This window comes from Rhodotorula graminis, assembly GCF_001329695.1.
Source record: "Rhodotorula graminis WP1 unplaced genomic scaffold RHOBAscaffold_5, whole genome shotgun sequence".
In the NCBI taxonomy this organism is placed as follows: Eukaryota; Fungi; Basidiomycota; class Microbotryomycetes; order Sporidiobolales; family Sporidiobolaceae; genus Rhodotorula; species Rhodotorula graminis.
Genome location: NW_017264932.1, coordinates 278,182 through 293,452, shown reverse-complemented (window position 1 = coordinate 293,452; position 15,271 = coordinate 278,182). Strand labels below are relative to the sequence as shown.

At 66.6% G+C, this 15,271-nt stretch overlaps 4 protein-coding genes across 4 annotated transcripts; 1 reads left to right on the top strand and 3 right to left on the bottom strand.

Moving 5' to 3' along the window:
- Nucleotides 1–267: 267 nt before the first annotated feature.
- Nucleotides 268–2,792, bottom strand: RHOBADRAFT_35455 (uncharacterized protein; the record flags this gene model as incomplete). The annotated part of the gene is made up of 6 exons (XM_018413276.1): nt 2,679–2,792; nt 2,266–2,523; nt 2,116–2,193; nt 1,250–2,014; nt 533–1,183; nt 268–438 (listed from the first exon to the last, which is right to left on the bottom strand). The coding sequence occupies exons 1-6, from the start codon at nt 2,742–2,744 to the stop codon at nt 268–270; spliced, it is 1,989 nt and encodes a 662-aa protein (XP_018271763.1). The 5' UTR covers nt 2,745–2,792.
- Nucleotides 2,793–5,484: 2,692 nt separating this feature from the next.
- Nucleotides 5,485–7,384, bottom strand: RHOBADRAFT_25888 (uncharacterized protein; the record flags this gene model as incomplete). Its single annotated transcript, XM_018412720.1, has 8 exons — nt 7,225–7,384; nt 7,100–7,162; nt 6,531–6,875; nt 6,301–6,443; nt 6,196–6,237; nt 5,942–6,136; nt 5,687–5,882; nt 5,485–5,614 (listed from the first exon to the last, which is right to left on the bottom strand). Coding segments are annotated over exons 1-8 (1,182 nt in total), but the record flags the coding sequence as incomplete, so codon positions are not given.
- An 884-nt stretch (nt 7,385–8,268) lies between these two features.
- Nucleotides 8,269–10,445, bottom strand: RHOBADRAFT_25885 (uncharacterized protein). The gene is made up of 9 exons (XM_018412719.1): nt 10,359–10,445; nt 9,975–10,267; nt 9,714–9,851; nt 9,467–9,620; nt 9,237–9,351; nt 9,066–9,141; nt 8,806–8,953; nt 8,533–8,709; nt 8,269–8,455 (listed from the first exon to the last, which is right to left on the bottom strand). The coding sequence occupies exons 1-9, from the start codon at nt 10,425–10,427 to the stop codon at nt 8,423–8,425; spliced, it is 1,203 nt and encodes a 400-aa protein (XP_018271761.1). The 5' UTR covers nt 10,428–10,445; the 3' UTR covers nt 8,269–8,422.
- Nucleotides 10,446–12,336: 1,891 nt separating this feature from the next.
- Nucleotides 12,337–15,257, top strand: RHOBADRAFT_52745 (uncharacterized protein; the record flags this gene model as incomplete). Its single annotated transcript, XM_018416489.1, has 9 exons — nt 12,337–12,411; nt 12,494–12,634; nt 12,702–12,926; nt 13,005–13,289; nt 13,365–13,772; nt 13,865–14,542; nt 14,620–14,835; nt 14,905–15,027; nt 15,087–15,257. The coding sequence occupies 9 exons, from the start codon at nt 12,337–12,339 to the stop codon at nt 15,207–15,209; spliced, it is 2,274 nt and encodes a 757-aa protein (XP_018271760.1). The 3' UTR covers nt 15,210–15,257.
- Nucleotides 15,258–15,271: the final 14 nt, after the last annotated feature.

Sequence of the window (15,271 nt, the reverse complement as noted above, 5' to 3'; positions counted from 1 at the left end):
GGGCCCACGAAGGAGCTGACAGTCGCCACCGAGGAGAGGCCGAAGCAGAGAAAGCTCTCCCGCGCCGTCGTCCGGCTCGCTTGCGTGACACGCTCGCCCTTTTCTCTTCTGAGCTCTCGACTATCCGAGAGACGAAGAATGAAAGTCGAGAGCGCCTGATCGTACAGCCCGTACCGGTACAGACCTCGCCACGACCCGCTCGGACCCTCCTCGCCCCGACCCTCGCTCCTGGCCCTCGTCCGCTCACGCTCGCCCGCCGTCGCCAACTCACGCCATCTCGACCTCGCCCTCGTGCAGCGCCGCATGCTGCTCGACGTCGCCCTTGGTGACGATAGGCAGAGGGCGGCCGTCCCAGACGCGGCCCCACTTGGGGAAGCAGCGCTTGTACAGCGTGAGGCAGACCGTATCGAGCTGCGAGATCGGGCCGTCGAAGCCGGCCTGCAACGGACGAGAGGGACAAGAGAGGCGAGAGTGTCAGTCTCGGATGCAAAGAAAGGGAGGCGCGAGGAGGGAAAAAGAGGAGGGGGCGCACCTTGAAGTAGCCGTGCGTGCCGAGCGGCTCGCGGATGTGGCCGACGCGGCCCGTCTTGGTGCGGAGCTGAATCGGCCTGAAGTACTCGACGTCGTCGCGGTTGAAGAACAGGTACCGGATCGTCGCCGTCTTCTTGTGCACCTTGAACGGGTGGCCGGTCAGGATGACGCGCTTGGCCGTGATCCTCGTCGCGTCGGACGACAGGAGCGAGCCCGTGCCGATGAGGTGAATGCCCTGGTCGGGCGAGGCGTTGACGGCGTCGGCCGAGGTGGTCGGCACCCGGAGGAGGAGCGACGGCGAGTTGCCGAACGTGATCGGGAGGTAGGCCGTCGCGACGTGGGCGTTGATGCCGTGGCGGAGAAAGCGCTCGAACTTGTGCACGTTGTTGGCGCCGCGACCGCCGTTGCGCTGCGTGTGCTGCGAGAAGATCGGGTTGATGGCGAACCGGCGGAAGCCCTGCTGGAGGACGAGCGGGTCCTTGGACCGCACCGTGTCCGAGTTCTCGGTGTTGCGCTGCACCGTAAAGTGCATGATCGAGTACTTGTGCTCGTGCTTGTGCAGGCCAAAGAGCGCGAACGGGTTGAGCGGGTCGTGGTCGTCGACGGCTCGCCGAGGAACGTTGGCGACGTGGACGATGACGCGCGTGCCGGGCTGCGAGGGCGCGAGAGAGTCAGTGACAGGCCGATGGGAGAGGTAAAGAGAAGAAAGAGAACGCACCTCGGCACCCTCGACCTGCTGCCCTCGTCGCTCCATCTTGCGACCCATGCCCTTCCAGTCCTCGAGCATGAAGCACCGGCCGTAGTCGCGCGGCAGCTCCTCGTACGGGTCCCACCGGCTCGTGCGGAAGCTCTTGAGACCGCGGTACCGGGCGAAGCGCTCGCGTGCGGCGATGTTGAGCGGCGTGTCGACCTCGTCGGGGAAGTCGAGGTCGTCAAGGTTCTGCGTGTTGCGCTGTGCGGCGCGCTGCGACAGGTACTCCTTGAGCTGCGCCTCCTCCTGCTCGGGCGACAGGTCGGCGAAAGGCCGGGCCGAGACGGACGCCGTGTCGTCGGCCGCCGTGTCGACGAACTCGGTCTCCTCCTTCTCCTCCTCCTCGTCCACCTCGTCGCCTGCCCCGCCGCTCGCCTTCATCGACTCGTCGTCCTCGTCCGCCTCGAGGTCCTCGTCCTCGTCCTCCTCGTCGTCGATGATCCACGCCGCCTGGTACGCGCTCGTGCCCTTGGCCACCTTCTTCAGCTTGGGCGTTGTGCCCGGCCGAGCCGGCGGCGGCATCTCGGCGCGGTCGCGTGCGCCTGGCGCCGACGACATCTCCTCCTCGGTCGGCCACGTCTGCTCGTCGAGGCCGAACTCGTCGTCGTCGGGGATGTTGGTCGAGGCGAGCGAGTCGGCGTCGTCGTCGGGAAGCGAGAGCGGGTCGAACGGCGCAGAGGTAGAGGCGGTGCCGTCGACCGACATGGTCTCCGAGGGTGCAGGCGCGTTGCGCTTGGTCGGGCGATTGGGCGGCGCGAGGAGGATCTGCAAGAAGGACAACTGGTCAGGGATGCCGAATGGAGGAGAGAGGGAGAGGAGCGAGCCGGGCGCACCTTGGACACCTTGAAGTCGCCAAGGCCTTGCAGGTGCACGAGCCTGTTGGCGCTCAGACCGCCGCCCCGCACGACGCCCTCGACGACGAGCGTCCCGAGCTCCTCGCCCTCGAAGCCCTTGGGCTTGTCCTCCTCGCTCACGCCCTCGACCGCCGTCTCGCCGTCATCCTTCTCCCACGCGACTCGCTCGGCGAGCACGCGCGGCCGCGCTTCGCGCCACCGCAGGCCCTTGGGCGTCTTCTCGCAAATGGCGCGCACGATGAGGGTCGCCTCGGGCGACGCGGTCGCGGCGGGCGATGCGGCGTCCTCGGTCGCCATGGCGGAAGAGGTGGCGGAAGAGGCGGCGGACGGCGTGGCAGAGACGCAGTGGATGCGCTCGACCGAGGGGAAGAAGTGGGTGAGGAAGGACTGGAGGGACAGGCGGGTCGACGAGGCGACGGCCGGGTTGCCGCCGGGAAGGTCCTGCAGGGTCAAACACGTCAGGGTGCGGCACACACACGACGAGGGGAAGAGGCAGGACGCACCTTGACGGCGCCAAAGACGCCCCCGTTCGAGCCGCCGACGCCGAGACCCGTCAAGCAGCGCAGGACCGTCTCGCCTTGCGCATCGACCTCCTCCTCGCTCGACATGGCGATGATGGTGAAGTCGGCAACGGCCGCCGCGTCGAGGATGGGGAAGAGCGAGGTCGTGCGAGATGCGGGCGGGAGGAGGAGGAAGCGGAGCGACTGGTTGTGGAACTTGGGGACCCTGCGAGCAGAAGACAATGAGTCAGCTCTCTCTGTCCTCTCTAGGCAGAGCTTGGCACGGCCGGAGAAAACAGGCGCGAGGGAGAGGGAGGGAGGAACAGGAGAACGGGACGCACTCGAGAGAGCGATAACCCTCGACACCCGACAGCTCGCCGTCGATCGACTGGGCGAGGAGCTCGACAAGCTCGAGGCTGTCGACGTCCTCGGTCATGGGCACGACGGCGACGACGCGCTGAACGCGGTCGCCGTTGCGGTTCTTGCCGGCGAAGATGCCCTTGGCGTCCTCGACGATGCGGCGCTTCTTGTCGAGGACCTGCTTGGCGTGGTGCTTGCGGTTGACCTTGAGGTGCTTGGCCTGGACCTTCTGCGACGCCTGCTTGACGGCCTTGGTCGCCTCGCCCTTGACCGACGGGCGGTGAGTGCGGCCCTTGGCCTGGTCGCGCAGGCTGCTCTTGGACGCGTGCTTCGACTTGAAGCTCTTGTTGGTCTGCTTGCCGTGGGCCTTGTGGCTGTGCCCTTGGCTGCCCTGCTGGCCGGCCATGATGTCGAGTGGAGTGATGAGAGCTCGCCGAGGAGATGAGGCGAGGTCGGGCTCTGGCGGGCGAGTGGGTGGCGGCGCAGGTGCTGGGCGGCGAGCGAGAAGGTCTGGCTGTGCTGTCGGGCGGGCTGAACAGCAGCAGGCGAGAGCTGGCGCAGATGGGAAGAGCGAGAGTGCAAGCGAGCTTGGATTCGAGGAGAGGCGGTGCTGCGTCGTCTCGAGCTCCTTGCGACGCCTGCCTGGCTTCTCTGCTGACGCCAGAGCGTGTACGACTGTAATGCAACACTGTTCAAGCTGGCCGGCGAACAAAGCCAGGAAGTGAAATCACCGGCTCGAGCGCACGAGCGCGCAAGTCGGTCGGCCACAGCACTTGCTGCGCCGAGTCGTGCACACGACCCTCTCTGTCTCTTTGTCGTCTCTCTGACGAGGGCAACGATGCGCAGAAAGCGGGACGAAGCCGGACGATTGCGCTCGTGCGCTCGCTACAAAGGACGACGACGAGGATGACGAGGGTGAGAGGCGCAATAGACAGATGAGAGGAGATGATCTAGAGGCGAGGATGGAGGAGGACACAAGGTGCTAGAGACGCTCACGCAACCGCTCGAGGCGAGCGGCGGCGACGCGCTCTGTAAAGGTCGCGCGCTTGCCACGAGATGCGGCGGCCTGTTCGCGCAGGGACAGGTTCAGTCGCTGGTCTTTGAGGCGTAGAGAAGGGAAAGAGACACGCACAGAGCGCTTCCAGACCGAGAGGGCGGCAGACCCGCCGCAGAACTCGTTCGGGTTGCCCGAGCATGCGAAGCGGCATCTCGACTCGGCGATCTTGGACGTCGTGATGGCCGCCGTGCTCATGAAGCATTCACCATCTGCGGTACACAGCGTCAGGACGAGGAGGAAGAGGGAGGGAGAGCGAGAGACGCACAGTAGGAGAGGCCGCAGACGAGGGCGCCCTTCTGAGCGCAGGCGTCGAGGCAAGCATCGGCGGTCGATGCCGGGTTGCTAAGGCCGATCGGCAGCGAGCGCACGCCGTTGACGAGGTCCCCGTAGCCTGTGGGCGAGAAGGCGAGGTGCGTGAGTGAGGGAAACGTGGTACCAAAAGGAAGGCGCGAGAGAGAGGAGAGCGTACAGGCGTCGTACGTCCACACGCCTCGCGTCGCCAGGTCGGTGCTCGTCGGGCTCGTGAGCGCCTTGCGCCTCGTCGAGACGTACACGTCGAGCGCGTTCGACCCGCCGCACGTCTGGGCCGGGTTGCCGTTGCACTTTTGAGCGCAAGAACTCGTCGCGAGCTTGCCCGCCGCCGGCGACAGGGCCGGTGCCGCCCAGCACTCGCCGTAGTAGGACAGGCCGGCGATGGCGAGGCCGGCGGCGTCGGCGGCGGCGAGACAGCCGTCGACGGTCGAGTTGGACCGGCCGGTGAGCGACACGGGGAGCGAGCGGCCGGCGTCGACGAGGTCGGCGAAGCAGCCCGAATCTGGTGGACGAACATGTCAGTCCTGCCCTCGACGAGAGGAAGCGCAGAGGGAGAGATAGAGACGCACAGGTCCAGCCCTTGTTGTAGGCGACCTTGCCCGGCTGAGCGATCAGGACGGGAGCAGACGCCGTTGCAGAAGCGACGCGAGTCGTTGTCGTCGACGTGGTCAACTTGAACGTCGTCGACGCCGCAGACGACGTGGTCGCCTTGCTCGTCGTCGCCGAAGACGAGGTCGAGTTGGCGGCCGCCTTGCGAGTGTAGAGCTCGAACGAGGCGCCCCCAGGACCGCCGACGCCGCCGCAGTACTGCAACGCGTTGTCGGTGCACGTGAGGCCGCACGAGCCTGCGCCGAGTGCCGTCGATCCCGCGCCGAGGACGTTCGCGCCCCAACACTCTGCGAGGGCGGTTTGAGAAGGTCAGGTTGGGTCTCTCGAGGATGCCCAAGAGAAAGAGGGGCGCACCCCCGTGATATTCGACACCTGCAGGAGGGGCGTAGAGGTGAGTGAGTCGGCCTGAGAGGGCGAGGAAAGGGAGAGAGGCGACGTACCGCAGTAGGCGTAGTTCTTGGCGTCGCACGCCTCGAGGCACGCTTGGACCGTCTTGGTCGAGGTCGAGAGGCCGTTCGGGAGCGCCCGACCGTTGACGAGGTCCGAGTAGCAGTCCTGGTACGTAAAGATCGAGCCCTTGGCCGACGTGTACGAGGTGACGACCGTCGGGGCGCTGCTCGGGACTTGGGCGCCGACAGGACTGCGGGCGGCGGCGAGGCAGGGCTCGTCAGTTCGGCCGTCGCTCGAGGACTGCCGCACGAGGGGGACTCACGGAGCAGAACCGGTGTAGGCGACCGGGTTCGAGAAGATGGCGGGCGGGTTCGGGTCCGTGCACGGCGTCGCGTTCGGGCCCGCGCCCGTCACCGGGTTGCAGCCGGGCAGCTTGGGCAGGGTGCCGAGGACGACCTCGTTGACATCGGGCGTCTTGCGGCACGTGTGGCTCGAGTCGTACAGGTCGAACACCTTGCCTGTGGGGGAGGACGAGTCAGTTTGGGAAGGCCGATCGAGTCGAGGGAGGGGGACGCACAGTACTCGATGACGCCGCTGTCCGAGGTGCACGTGTCGATAGCCTCCTGCAGCACTTGACGGTCCCAGCCATTGAAGAAGTCGCCATGCATGCCGAGGCCAGTCGAGTCGCCCATGGCGAGGACGAACGGCTGCTCCGGGTTCTTGGCCTGCGAGCGGTACTTGTTCCACGAGTTGACGTCGTGCATGATCTCGTCTGAGTGTGGGAGCGAGTGAGTACGTCGTAGAGAGTGTGAGAGTCGAAGGAGGACGCACAGAAGAGCGTGACGAGGCGGACAGGGTGCGTCGTCGGGCAAGCTGGGAAGGCAAGGTCGTCAGGTGCGAGCTCGGCTCTGCTGCTGCAGGACGAGGGTTACTCACGTCCCGACTCGCCGCCGATAGGGTACGCGACGTGGCTTGAGTGGTCGGCCGAGTCCAAGTCGACGCCGTTCCAGCACGACGGGAGCCGAACCTCGCCGCGCAGGCCGTTCGGGCAGTTGTAGGTCGGCAAGGTCGGGATACGCCTGTCGCAGAGGACCGCGTCAATGATGTAGAGGCAGAGAAGAGAGAGAGAGAGAGAGAGAGAGAGAGAGAGAGGGCGGTGGGCGTACGTTTGAGCCACGTTGGCGCCGAGGCAGTTCCAGCCGATCGCCTGCGCCGCCTCCGAGCCGTCGTAGCTGCGCTTGAACGGGTTGCCGGCGAGCATGCGCAGGCCGTCCGGGAAGGCGGTGACGTTGGTCTTGTCGGCGGCGTTGAACCGAGGCAGGTAGTAGATGAGGAGGCCGCTCGAGACGCTGCTGAAGGACCCGTTCTTCCACTCGAAAAATTGGGATGGCACCCAGTACGCCGACGAGTCTTGTTTAACGAGGCAGGAGGTGCACTCGCTGGCCCGGAGGTCCTGGAAAGAGCTCGACAGGCCAAAGTTGCTGCCGCCGACGACCGTGTGGACATGGCCACTGCGTGTAGACGATAGGCGAGGCGTAGGGATCGCGTGGTAGCGGAAGGAGGAGCCAGGGCGGCCGGAAAGAGGGACAGGAGGGCAGAAGGCGAGGTAGGGAGGGAGGAAGGAGGGAGGGACGGCGAGTTTTGGGAGGGAAGGGTAAGTCCGCGCTCGTCGACGCCTGTCTGAGACCGCCAGGCTTCAGGCCGTAGCACGTAGGCGAGCGAAAGAGGGACGCACGCGACTTGACCAGGAGAGACGATGGGGTCGGCGCGCTCGGTTACGAGGACGTTGTTGCAGGGCCTGCATGAGGGGAGCAGACGCGTTAGTCAGGGCATCCTGCAGAGTGAAGGAGAGGGACGCACATGCGCCAGAAGGCATCGACCGAGGATGCGGCCGCGACGAGCGCGACGACCAAGGACGGAACGAGCATGTTGGCGACGGCGGCGACGGCTCGGGACGGCGAGGGCAACGGCTTGAGGAGGGAGCAGTGCGCAGCAGGAGCGCAGTGACACAAGCCAGACGTAGCACAGAGCCGTGGCGAGCGAGCAAGAGGGAACAAAAGCAGCGAGCCGGCCGCTCGTCCGCGATGATGAGGGCGGCGCGTGGGGAAGTTGAGCGACGAGCTGAACTCCAGGCGAGGAAGCTCGGCTCCCCAGTCGCGCTGTGAATGCTCTGCTACCCTCGCAGGGCTCTTCGAAAGGGAGCGACGCGCAGCGAGAGAGATCATGCCCGTCGCTGTGCGGGGCGCGGAATGCGCCTGCCACGCTCGGCCAACGGTCGCAAGGGGAGAGGGTCGATCGCGCGCTGGTAACGGCAGGCCGGTGCCGCAGTAGGATCGACCCAAGTCGGGTCGACGGGAGTCTCACGGCCGAACGAGGGGAAAGTCGCCCGCACGTTCCCACGCTCTCGACGTCCGCAGCTCTGGCGTGCGCTCAACTCGGGCTCGTCCAGGCAGTCGGCAGCAGCGACAGAGTGCGGCCTCGCCGGCGTCATTCACCTGTCGATGCCGTGCCCTCGGCAATGCGAAGGCGAGCGCCGAGAGGAGATTCGAGAGTACGACGACCGCGTCTCTTTGAACGCGACAGTCGCTTTCGAGGTGAGCTGCGGCCACGCCTGGACCATTAGAGATGCGACGCGAACGATGAGCGTCTCTCGTCGCAAGTGCGCGGGTCGAGCCGAGGTCAAAGAAGCTTTAAGCGTCGCGCCGTCGTCTGCCCACCGCCGACGAGCACGCTCGGCACCATGCGTCGCACGTCCTCGGTCCGCCGCAGCAGAGCAGCAGCGGGATAGCGAGAGAGCGGCCGACCATCGCGAGGCTGTTCGAGCGAGAGCGAGGTGCGCGCGCCCAGGAGCGCACGGACCCGCCCTGTGAGGACGACGAGCGAGGACGCGCCCGAGCCCTCGTGAAAGGCGAGAGAATGCGTCCAATGCTCACACGTATGAATGCCCATGCTCGCCGAGTACTCGTCCTTCTCGACCCGCCTCGCTCGCTCAGACCCTCTCGACCCGACCTTCTCAACGCCGCGCCAGCACTGACTTGCTGGCCCCGCCGCCCCGACACTAACCGCGAACGAAAGGGTGCAAGAGGAGCTCCTGCACGAGAAGAGCGTGTCAGTGCCCGTCGACCTGGACCGCCTCGTCGAGAAGGAAAGAGAGAAGTCTCGACGCACCTTGGGCGTTGGCCTCCTCGCCGGCTCGAGGCTCAACATCTTGTCGAGCAGGTCGACAAAGCTCGTCAACAGGCGCGCGTCGTCCTCCTTGAGCTTGCGGGCGACGCCGGGCGGCATGAGGCGCGAGCGCAGGTCCGAGGGCGGCTTCCCGGCGATTTGGCGCGGTGTCACGTTGTCCTGCGGGCGCGAAAGAGGTGCATCGACGTCGCGGGAAGAGTCAGGTCGACTCGTGACCGCGGACAGGCTCGAGAGGGGAGAGACGAGGGGACGCACCGACTTTTCGACGTAGAAAAAGTTGAGGCCCTCGTCAAAGTGCTGGTCGTGGAAGCGCGCCTTGCGGATGAGCTTGTGGTTGAACTTGCCCTTGGTCTCCATGATGAGGAGGAGCATGTGGTTGTTGGTGCGACCGGGGAACAGGATCCTACGAGCGAGAGCACGGGCGAGGGAGGAGGTGCGGGAGAGACGGTGAGCGTGCCGCACGAGCGCAACAGGCTCGACGGGGCGAACCAGAGTAAGGGGAATGTACGACTCACTTGCCGGTGTAGAGCTCGTAGAGGGTGCAGGCGATCGACCACACGTCGAGCGAGCAGTCGTACGGCAGGCCGAGAACTGCGAGAGGGGCACGGTCGTCAGTCCGGATCCGGCTTGACCGAGTCGCACGCTCGCCATCGACGACGAGACGCAAGGGGGGACGAGGGACGCACTGATTTCGGGAGCGCGGTAGAAGCGCGAGACGAGGTACGGCGTGATCTCGTTCTCGCTCACGTCCGACGCCGAGCCGAGGTCGCACACCTTGAGCGTCGCCTTGCTCTCGTTGACCTGCGCACGAAGAACATGTATGTGAGCGTCTCGTCGTCAGATGCGGAGCGCGAGCGAGCTCTCTGGGCAAGCTCGACACTGCCGAAAGATCGAGAGGACGGTCGGGCCGACTCACGAGAATGTTGTCGGGCTTGAGGTCGGCGTGCATGATGTCGCACTTGCGCATGAGCGACAGGGCGAGGAACATCTGGCTCGCGTAGGCGCGCACGGCGCGCAGGTTGAGCCCGACGTCCTTGCCGTACCGCTTGACGACCTGGCGCAGGTTCATGCTGTGCGTGCCGAGCGTCAGTGACTGCTTCTCGATGACCAACAGAGCACGAGAGAGGAAGAGAGGGGTGCGAGAGAGGGCGGTAGGGACGAACCTGAGCGACTCGAAGACGAGGCACAGGTGGCCCCGGTGCTCGAACGTGCGGTGCAGGCGCACGAGGTGCTTCTTGTCGTCCGGGTCGGCGTCACGCAGTCGGCGCAGGATCTGGGCCTCCTTCATGCCGGCCTTGAACCTGTGACGAGCGCGAGCGAGGTGAGCTCGCGTCCGCGACGAATTCCTCGGGCCACGGCGCCGCGTCGCAGGGCGAGGCCGAGCTCGAGGCGGGACAGAGAGAGAGAGAGAGAAGAAGACGCACATGCTCTCCTGGCTGCGCACGATCTTGATCGCCACGTCCCTCCTCTCGCCCTCGCCAACGCCCTTGCCCGCCAAGCCCGGCTCGCCGTCGTACTTGCCCGAGCCCTTGTCGCCGAGGTCGCGCGCCTTGACGACGCTCGAGAACATGCCCTTGCCGAGGTTGGCGACGACGTGGTACCGGCCGTCGTCGAGCGCCTCGCCGAGGATGACGCGGTAGTAGCCCTCGGCATCGTCGTAGTTGTCGGCCAAGAGCGAAGCATCGGTCGTGCCGCTCGGGAGGGCACGGTTCACGATCTGCGCGATAGACGATGAGGGAGAGGGTCAGTGAGGCCGAGAGGTGGGAGAGAGGGCGGAACCGGGTTCGAGAGCAGGAGAGGGGACGCACCGGCACGCCCGCCTTCTTCTTGCCGCCCTTCTTCTTCGGCTTCTTCTCGTCGTTGCCGATCGCGAACATGTCGTCCTCGTCGTCGTCGTCCTCCTCGCCGTCCTCCTCGTCCTCGCTCTCCTCGACCTCGATCACGCCCTCGCGGTCCTTCTGCTCGCGCTCCTTCTCGAGCTCGCGCCGCTGACGGCGGTCGTCATCGGCGCCGTCCGGGTCGTAGTCGGCCGCCGAGACCTCGTCGGCGTCGGTCTGGTTGGCCGAGGCGGGCGGTGCGGCAGATGCGGCCGACGAGGTCGACGCGTCCTTGGTGAGCGAGAAGGTCGAGTCGGACGACGCATCGACCGAGACGGCGCGCGTCGACGGCGCGTTAGACGACATGGCGGGCGAGTCTGCGTGCGCGAGAGGGCAGGAGAGTCAGGGCGTGCGGCCGGCACAGATGGTCGACAGGACGAGAGAGGACGGACCGGTACCGATCCGCAGACGCTTTGCCGCGCGCTCGACGACGTCGGGCGCCGATGTACCAGGCGTAGTCGACTCGTCGTTCGGCGCCTCGCGCTTGACCTCGGGCGTCGCGCCGCCGGACGGGGCCGCACTCGGCGTCGCCGAGGCGTACTTGGCGAGGATCTCGGCGCGCTTGCGGCGGCGCTCGGCGAGGATGGCCTCGGGGTCGGGCTCGACGACAGGCGTAAGGTCGATCTCGGGCTCGTCGACGGGCTTGATCCTGCAGGGAGGCGAGAGAAGGTCAGTGTCGGCGGACGAGGGCGGAGCGTGGCCGAGAGAGAGAGGGGACGTACTCGCCCTCCTCGGCACTAGGGGCTGGTGGACCAGATGACGACGATGATGTCGGAGCTGCTGCTGGAGCTGCTGAAGGTGGAGCTGGCGGGTGGGTGGGCTGTTGCGAGGAGGAGGCGGGGACGAAAGCCGGGTTGCTCGACCGGTGCACGGGGGCCTGCGGGCGCGAGGTCTGGCCGTATCCGTCCCGACCGGTCCTGCCGCCGTACTCGCTGTCCCTCCTGCCCTGGTAGCCGTCCCCCCTGTCGTACCCGCCGCCGCGACCGTACTGCCCGCCTCCTCCACCACCTCGCCCGCCGTCGTACCCCCTCGAGCCGCCGCCGCCGCCGCCGTGGTAGTCGAGGTGGTGGCGATCGGGTGCGGCGTCGCGGTCGTAGTAGCCAGCGGCTTGTCGGTGAGGCGGTTGGCGATCGTCGTCGAAGCCGCGAGCCGAGTGCGAGTGCGGGTGCGAAGGGGCGGTAGAAGACGAGGTTACGGCGCGGCGATCTTGTTCCCACCACGGGAGGGCGCCGTCGTCGTGGTCGTCGTCGTCTCGGCGCGAGCGTCGTGCATCGTGGCGGCTGGACATTGACGAGGCGGCGGGCGGCGGGTGGAGGAGGCGGGGGTTAGTGGTGCGGCTGTTCGACGAGCGGGGCAGGGACGGTGGCCAAACCAGGATGGTCGGGGGGTCGGAAGGGGCGGGTGATCGGTGGCTACCGTCGCTGTTGGCAAGAGCGAGTGGATCGAGAGAGAGAGAGAGAGGGAGGAGATGAGAACGAGCAGGAGATGAAGCTCCTGCCCACCTCGTGCTCTGCTAGGCGCTCAGTGGCTGAGCCTGTGTTGTCTGAGTACTGCTTAACTCTCCCTTGCGCCACACGCAACCGCGCCCAATCGCCCCGAGCTGTCGTCGCTCGTCCACCTCCGTCTCGACCTCGATCTCGCAACATCCACTGCAGCAACCGCCCGACGGCCTGTGAGCACTCGCCCTTCCCTTCGTATCCTTTCTTCCAGCCTGTACCGCCGCGGCAAGTTGCCAAGGGCGAGCTGGGCAGTCGTCACGGTGCTCTTCCCACACGGAGCCGACCTCGGCAGTCCCTGCTCCTCGTGTTTGAGCCGCGAGCTGACCTGGATCGAACGTCACACAGATACAGCAGCATCTACGATGGAGGTGTCCGAGTACGCCGACGCGCTGCCACTTCTCGAGCAGGCCATGGCCGACCTCGCCAAAGGTCAACTCGTTCGCGACGAGCGTTGCTCCATGATGGACCTCATGAGCGCCATCGAGGTGCGTCCTCTCTCTCTCTCCTCTACCAGGTCGTCCCACCACGGTCGAGAGGCTGACTGAGTCCGTCGCCCGACGCCGCCAGATCAACGACGCTCGCACCGACACTTACCTTCATTCGCAAAAGGAGCGACAGCGACAGTCGTCCCTGCCTTCTTTCGACCCTGCGGTGCCTCTACACGCTCAAGATGTCGTCTGGCTCCATGACGAGGTTCTGCGGCTCGAGGTGCGCCCTCGGTTCTCCTCGGTCGTCCCGAGTTTAGACCGCGACTGACACATTCCCCCCTGCCCAGGCCACGTTTCACGCCGGCTATCCGCTCGCCTCGACCCTGTGGACGTGCAACTACCTGCGCGCCGACTCGCTCGCCGCAATATCGGGCTTTGCCCCGTCGACTTCCGCCTCGGCCGACGACGGCCAGTCGCAGCTGCGCACGGTCGTCGTACGAGCGCTCTTCCTCGGCGTCCTCAAGAGCAGCCAGATCGTGTGGGAGGAGCTCGGCAAGAACCAGGTCTACGAGGTGAGCCCCTCTCGTCCACCGCCACCACCTACCCATGCACTCTGAGCGACTCGCGTCTGACCCTCGAACGTGACGCAGCACGAGGACGTCCACCTGTCGCGCGGTTCCCTGTCGTTCAACAGCCTCATGTCGGCGTGCTACGCGCCGTCCTTGCCACCTTCCGCGCCAGCCTCGCCGCTCGTCATGCCCGGGCAGGGCCAGGACGAGTCGCCGCAGCCGCCGGAGCGCCTCATCTCGGTCGACGACGTCCTGCGTGACCTCGACGCTGCGTTGAGGTGGCTGCAGGCCGAGGAGCAGGTGCAGGCCGAGTGGCTCAGTGCCGAGATGAGGGAGAAGCTCGTCGCGAGGGTGACGCTGCGGATCGTACGTCCGCCTCTCGTCCGTCTCCCCCTCTGCGCCTCGGCGAATACTCACCATTGCCTCTCTTCCGTCTCGCAGGACCTCCTGTACCCGATCGCGCTCCTCACCTACCCGGCCCACACGTCGCCCTCGGCCATCTCGCACCACCTCGACCGCCTCGAATCCTACTCGTCCCTCTTCCCGACGGCTTCGACCCCTTCTTCGTCCGACACGACCTCGTACGACCCACCTCCCGTCCTGCGGGCCGCCTTCCATCCCTCGGCGACCGTCCCCCTTCTCGCGACGCAGCAGCCGCCTCGGCCAGTCGACATCCTCCCGCTCGACGCGGCGTACGACCTGTGGCGCCGCATCGTGAGCCACCTCGGTGAGCTCATGGGGCTGTGGGAGCTGTGGAGGAAGGGAGAAGGTGGATGGAAAGAGCTGCACGAGTGGAGCAGGAGGAGGGCGAGGGTCGAGGCGCAGCCGTACGTGCGGTCGGTGCAGCAGGTGCGTCCAGCCCTCCTCTCGTTCCGTGTCACTCGTCGGACCCGGTACTGACGAACCCTCTGCGTCACCTCGACCCGTCCGTCGCCCCGCAGTCGCTCATCTCGACCCCGACCCATCTCTTCCACGTCAAGCCGATCTCGTCCCTCGCGACCTCCTTCCTCACCTTCACGACGCCTCTCCCTTCCTCCTTCACTTCGACGCTCCCCCTCCTCCTCTCGCACGAGTCGCACCCCTCGCAACCTGCCCACACCCTCCTCGCCTTCCTCGAGCGTCTCTCGGCCAAGCTCGCGCAGTTCGCGCATGCCCTCGCCGGCCAGAACCGCGGTCGGCAGCGTCGGTGGGTCATCAAGAGCCTCGGGACGTGGGACGAGCTCGTCTGCGAGGCGGCCGGCGACGCGCGGCGGCTCGTGCACGAGGTGCTCGCCGCCGTCGAGTACGCGCTGCCTGAGGGGGACGCGGCGCGAGTTCGTCGTGCGGCGCAGCTGCTCCGTGTGGCGGTGAGCGCACATGCGCACGAGCTCGCGCTCGAGACGCTCCTGAGCGGGTTCGAGGAGGCAGTCGGGCTCTTTGGCGGAGGTGGAGGTCCGAGCGGGGCAGGAGGGGGAGCGGCCGAGGCGTGGTGGGTCGGGACGAGGGTCGCGAGACGACTGGCGACGCTGTGGGACACGCTCGTCGGTGAGAAGGACGAGGGAGAGGGGGGGAGGGACTACCTCGAGGCAAAGAGCTTCGAGGCTCGAGCGATCGAGGCGGTCTGCGCTGCGTCCTGGCTGGTGCGTCCTCGCCTCCTCTCAAAGTCGACGTCCTCGTTCTCCCCGGTCAAGGACTGACAACTTGCTCGCTGCACCAGGTCTCCTGCGCTTCAACGTCGAGCCGACCACCGCCCAAGTTCTCCTCACCCTTCCTCCCCTCCCTCGCCTTTCCTCCCGCACAAGCCGCTCAAGGTCGCTTCCGCCAACGCTTCGAGTGGCTCGGCCGACTGTCTCGGCTCGACGGCGCGGCGCAAGGGTCGGTCGCAGACTGGGCGGCGTATCGAGAAGAGCGGGATCGGCTGGACGAGGTCGAGGTGCGTCCCTTCTTCCTCTCTCTCTCGATCTCCTCTCACTGGCCTGACTCGCTTACTCTCTCGACGCAGGTTGGAGATCTCGCAAGTCGGTCGGAGGAGGCGTGCGAGCGCGCCATCCTCGCCGTGACCGCCCTCGAGCGGGTCCTGCCCGCGCTCAGCGGCACGCTCTCGCCCTTTCAGGTAACGCAGCAGGTGCGTCGCGTCGTTCTCACGTATTTCTGTACCTCCCTGACGTCTTCTCGCGCGCGCAGCACGACCTCGGCCCGCTCAGCTGCGTCCCCTCTGCCGCGTTCGACCTCCCAGATTCGCCAAAAGGGCGGTCGCTGTCGTCGCAGTTGCGGCGGCTCGGCATGCACGCGAAGGCGAGCTCGTAGTCGAACGTCTACGATCTAGCTGCCTGCATTGTCGAGCTCGTCCACGTCTTTCGTCCTCGTCG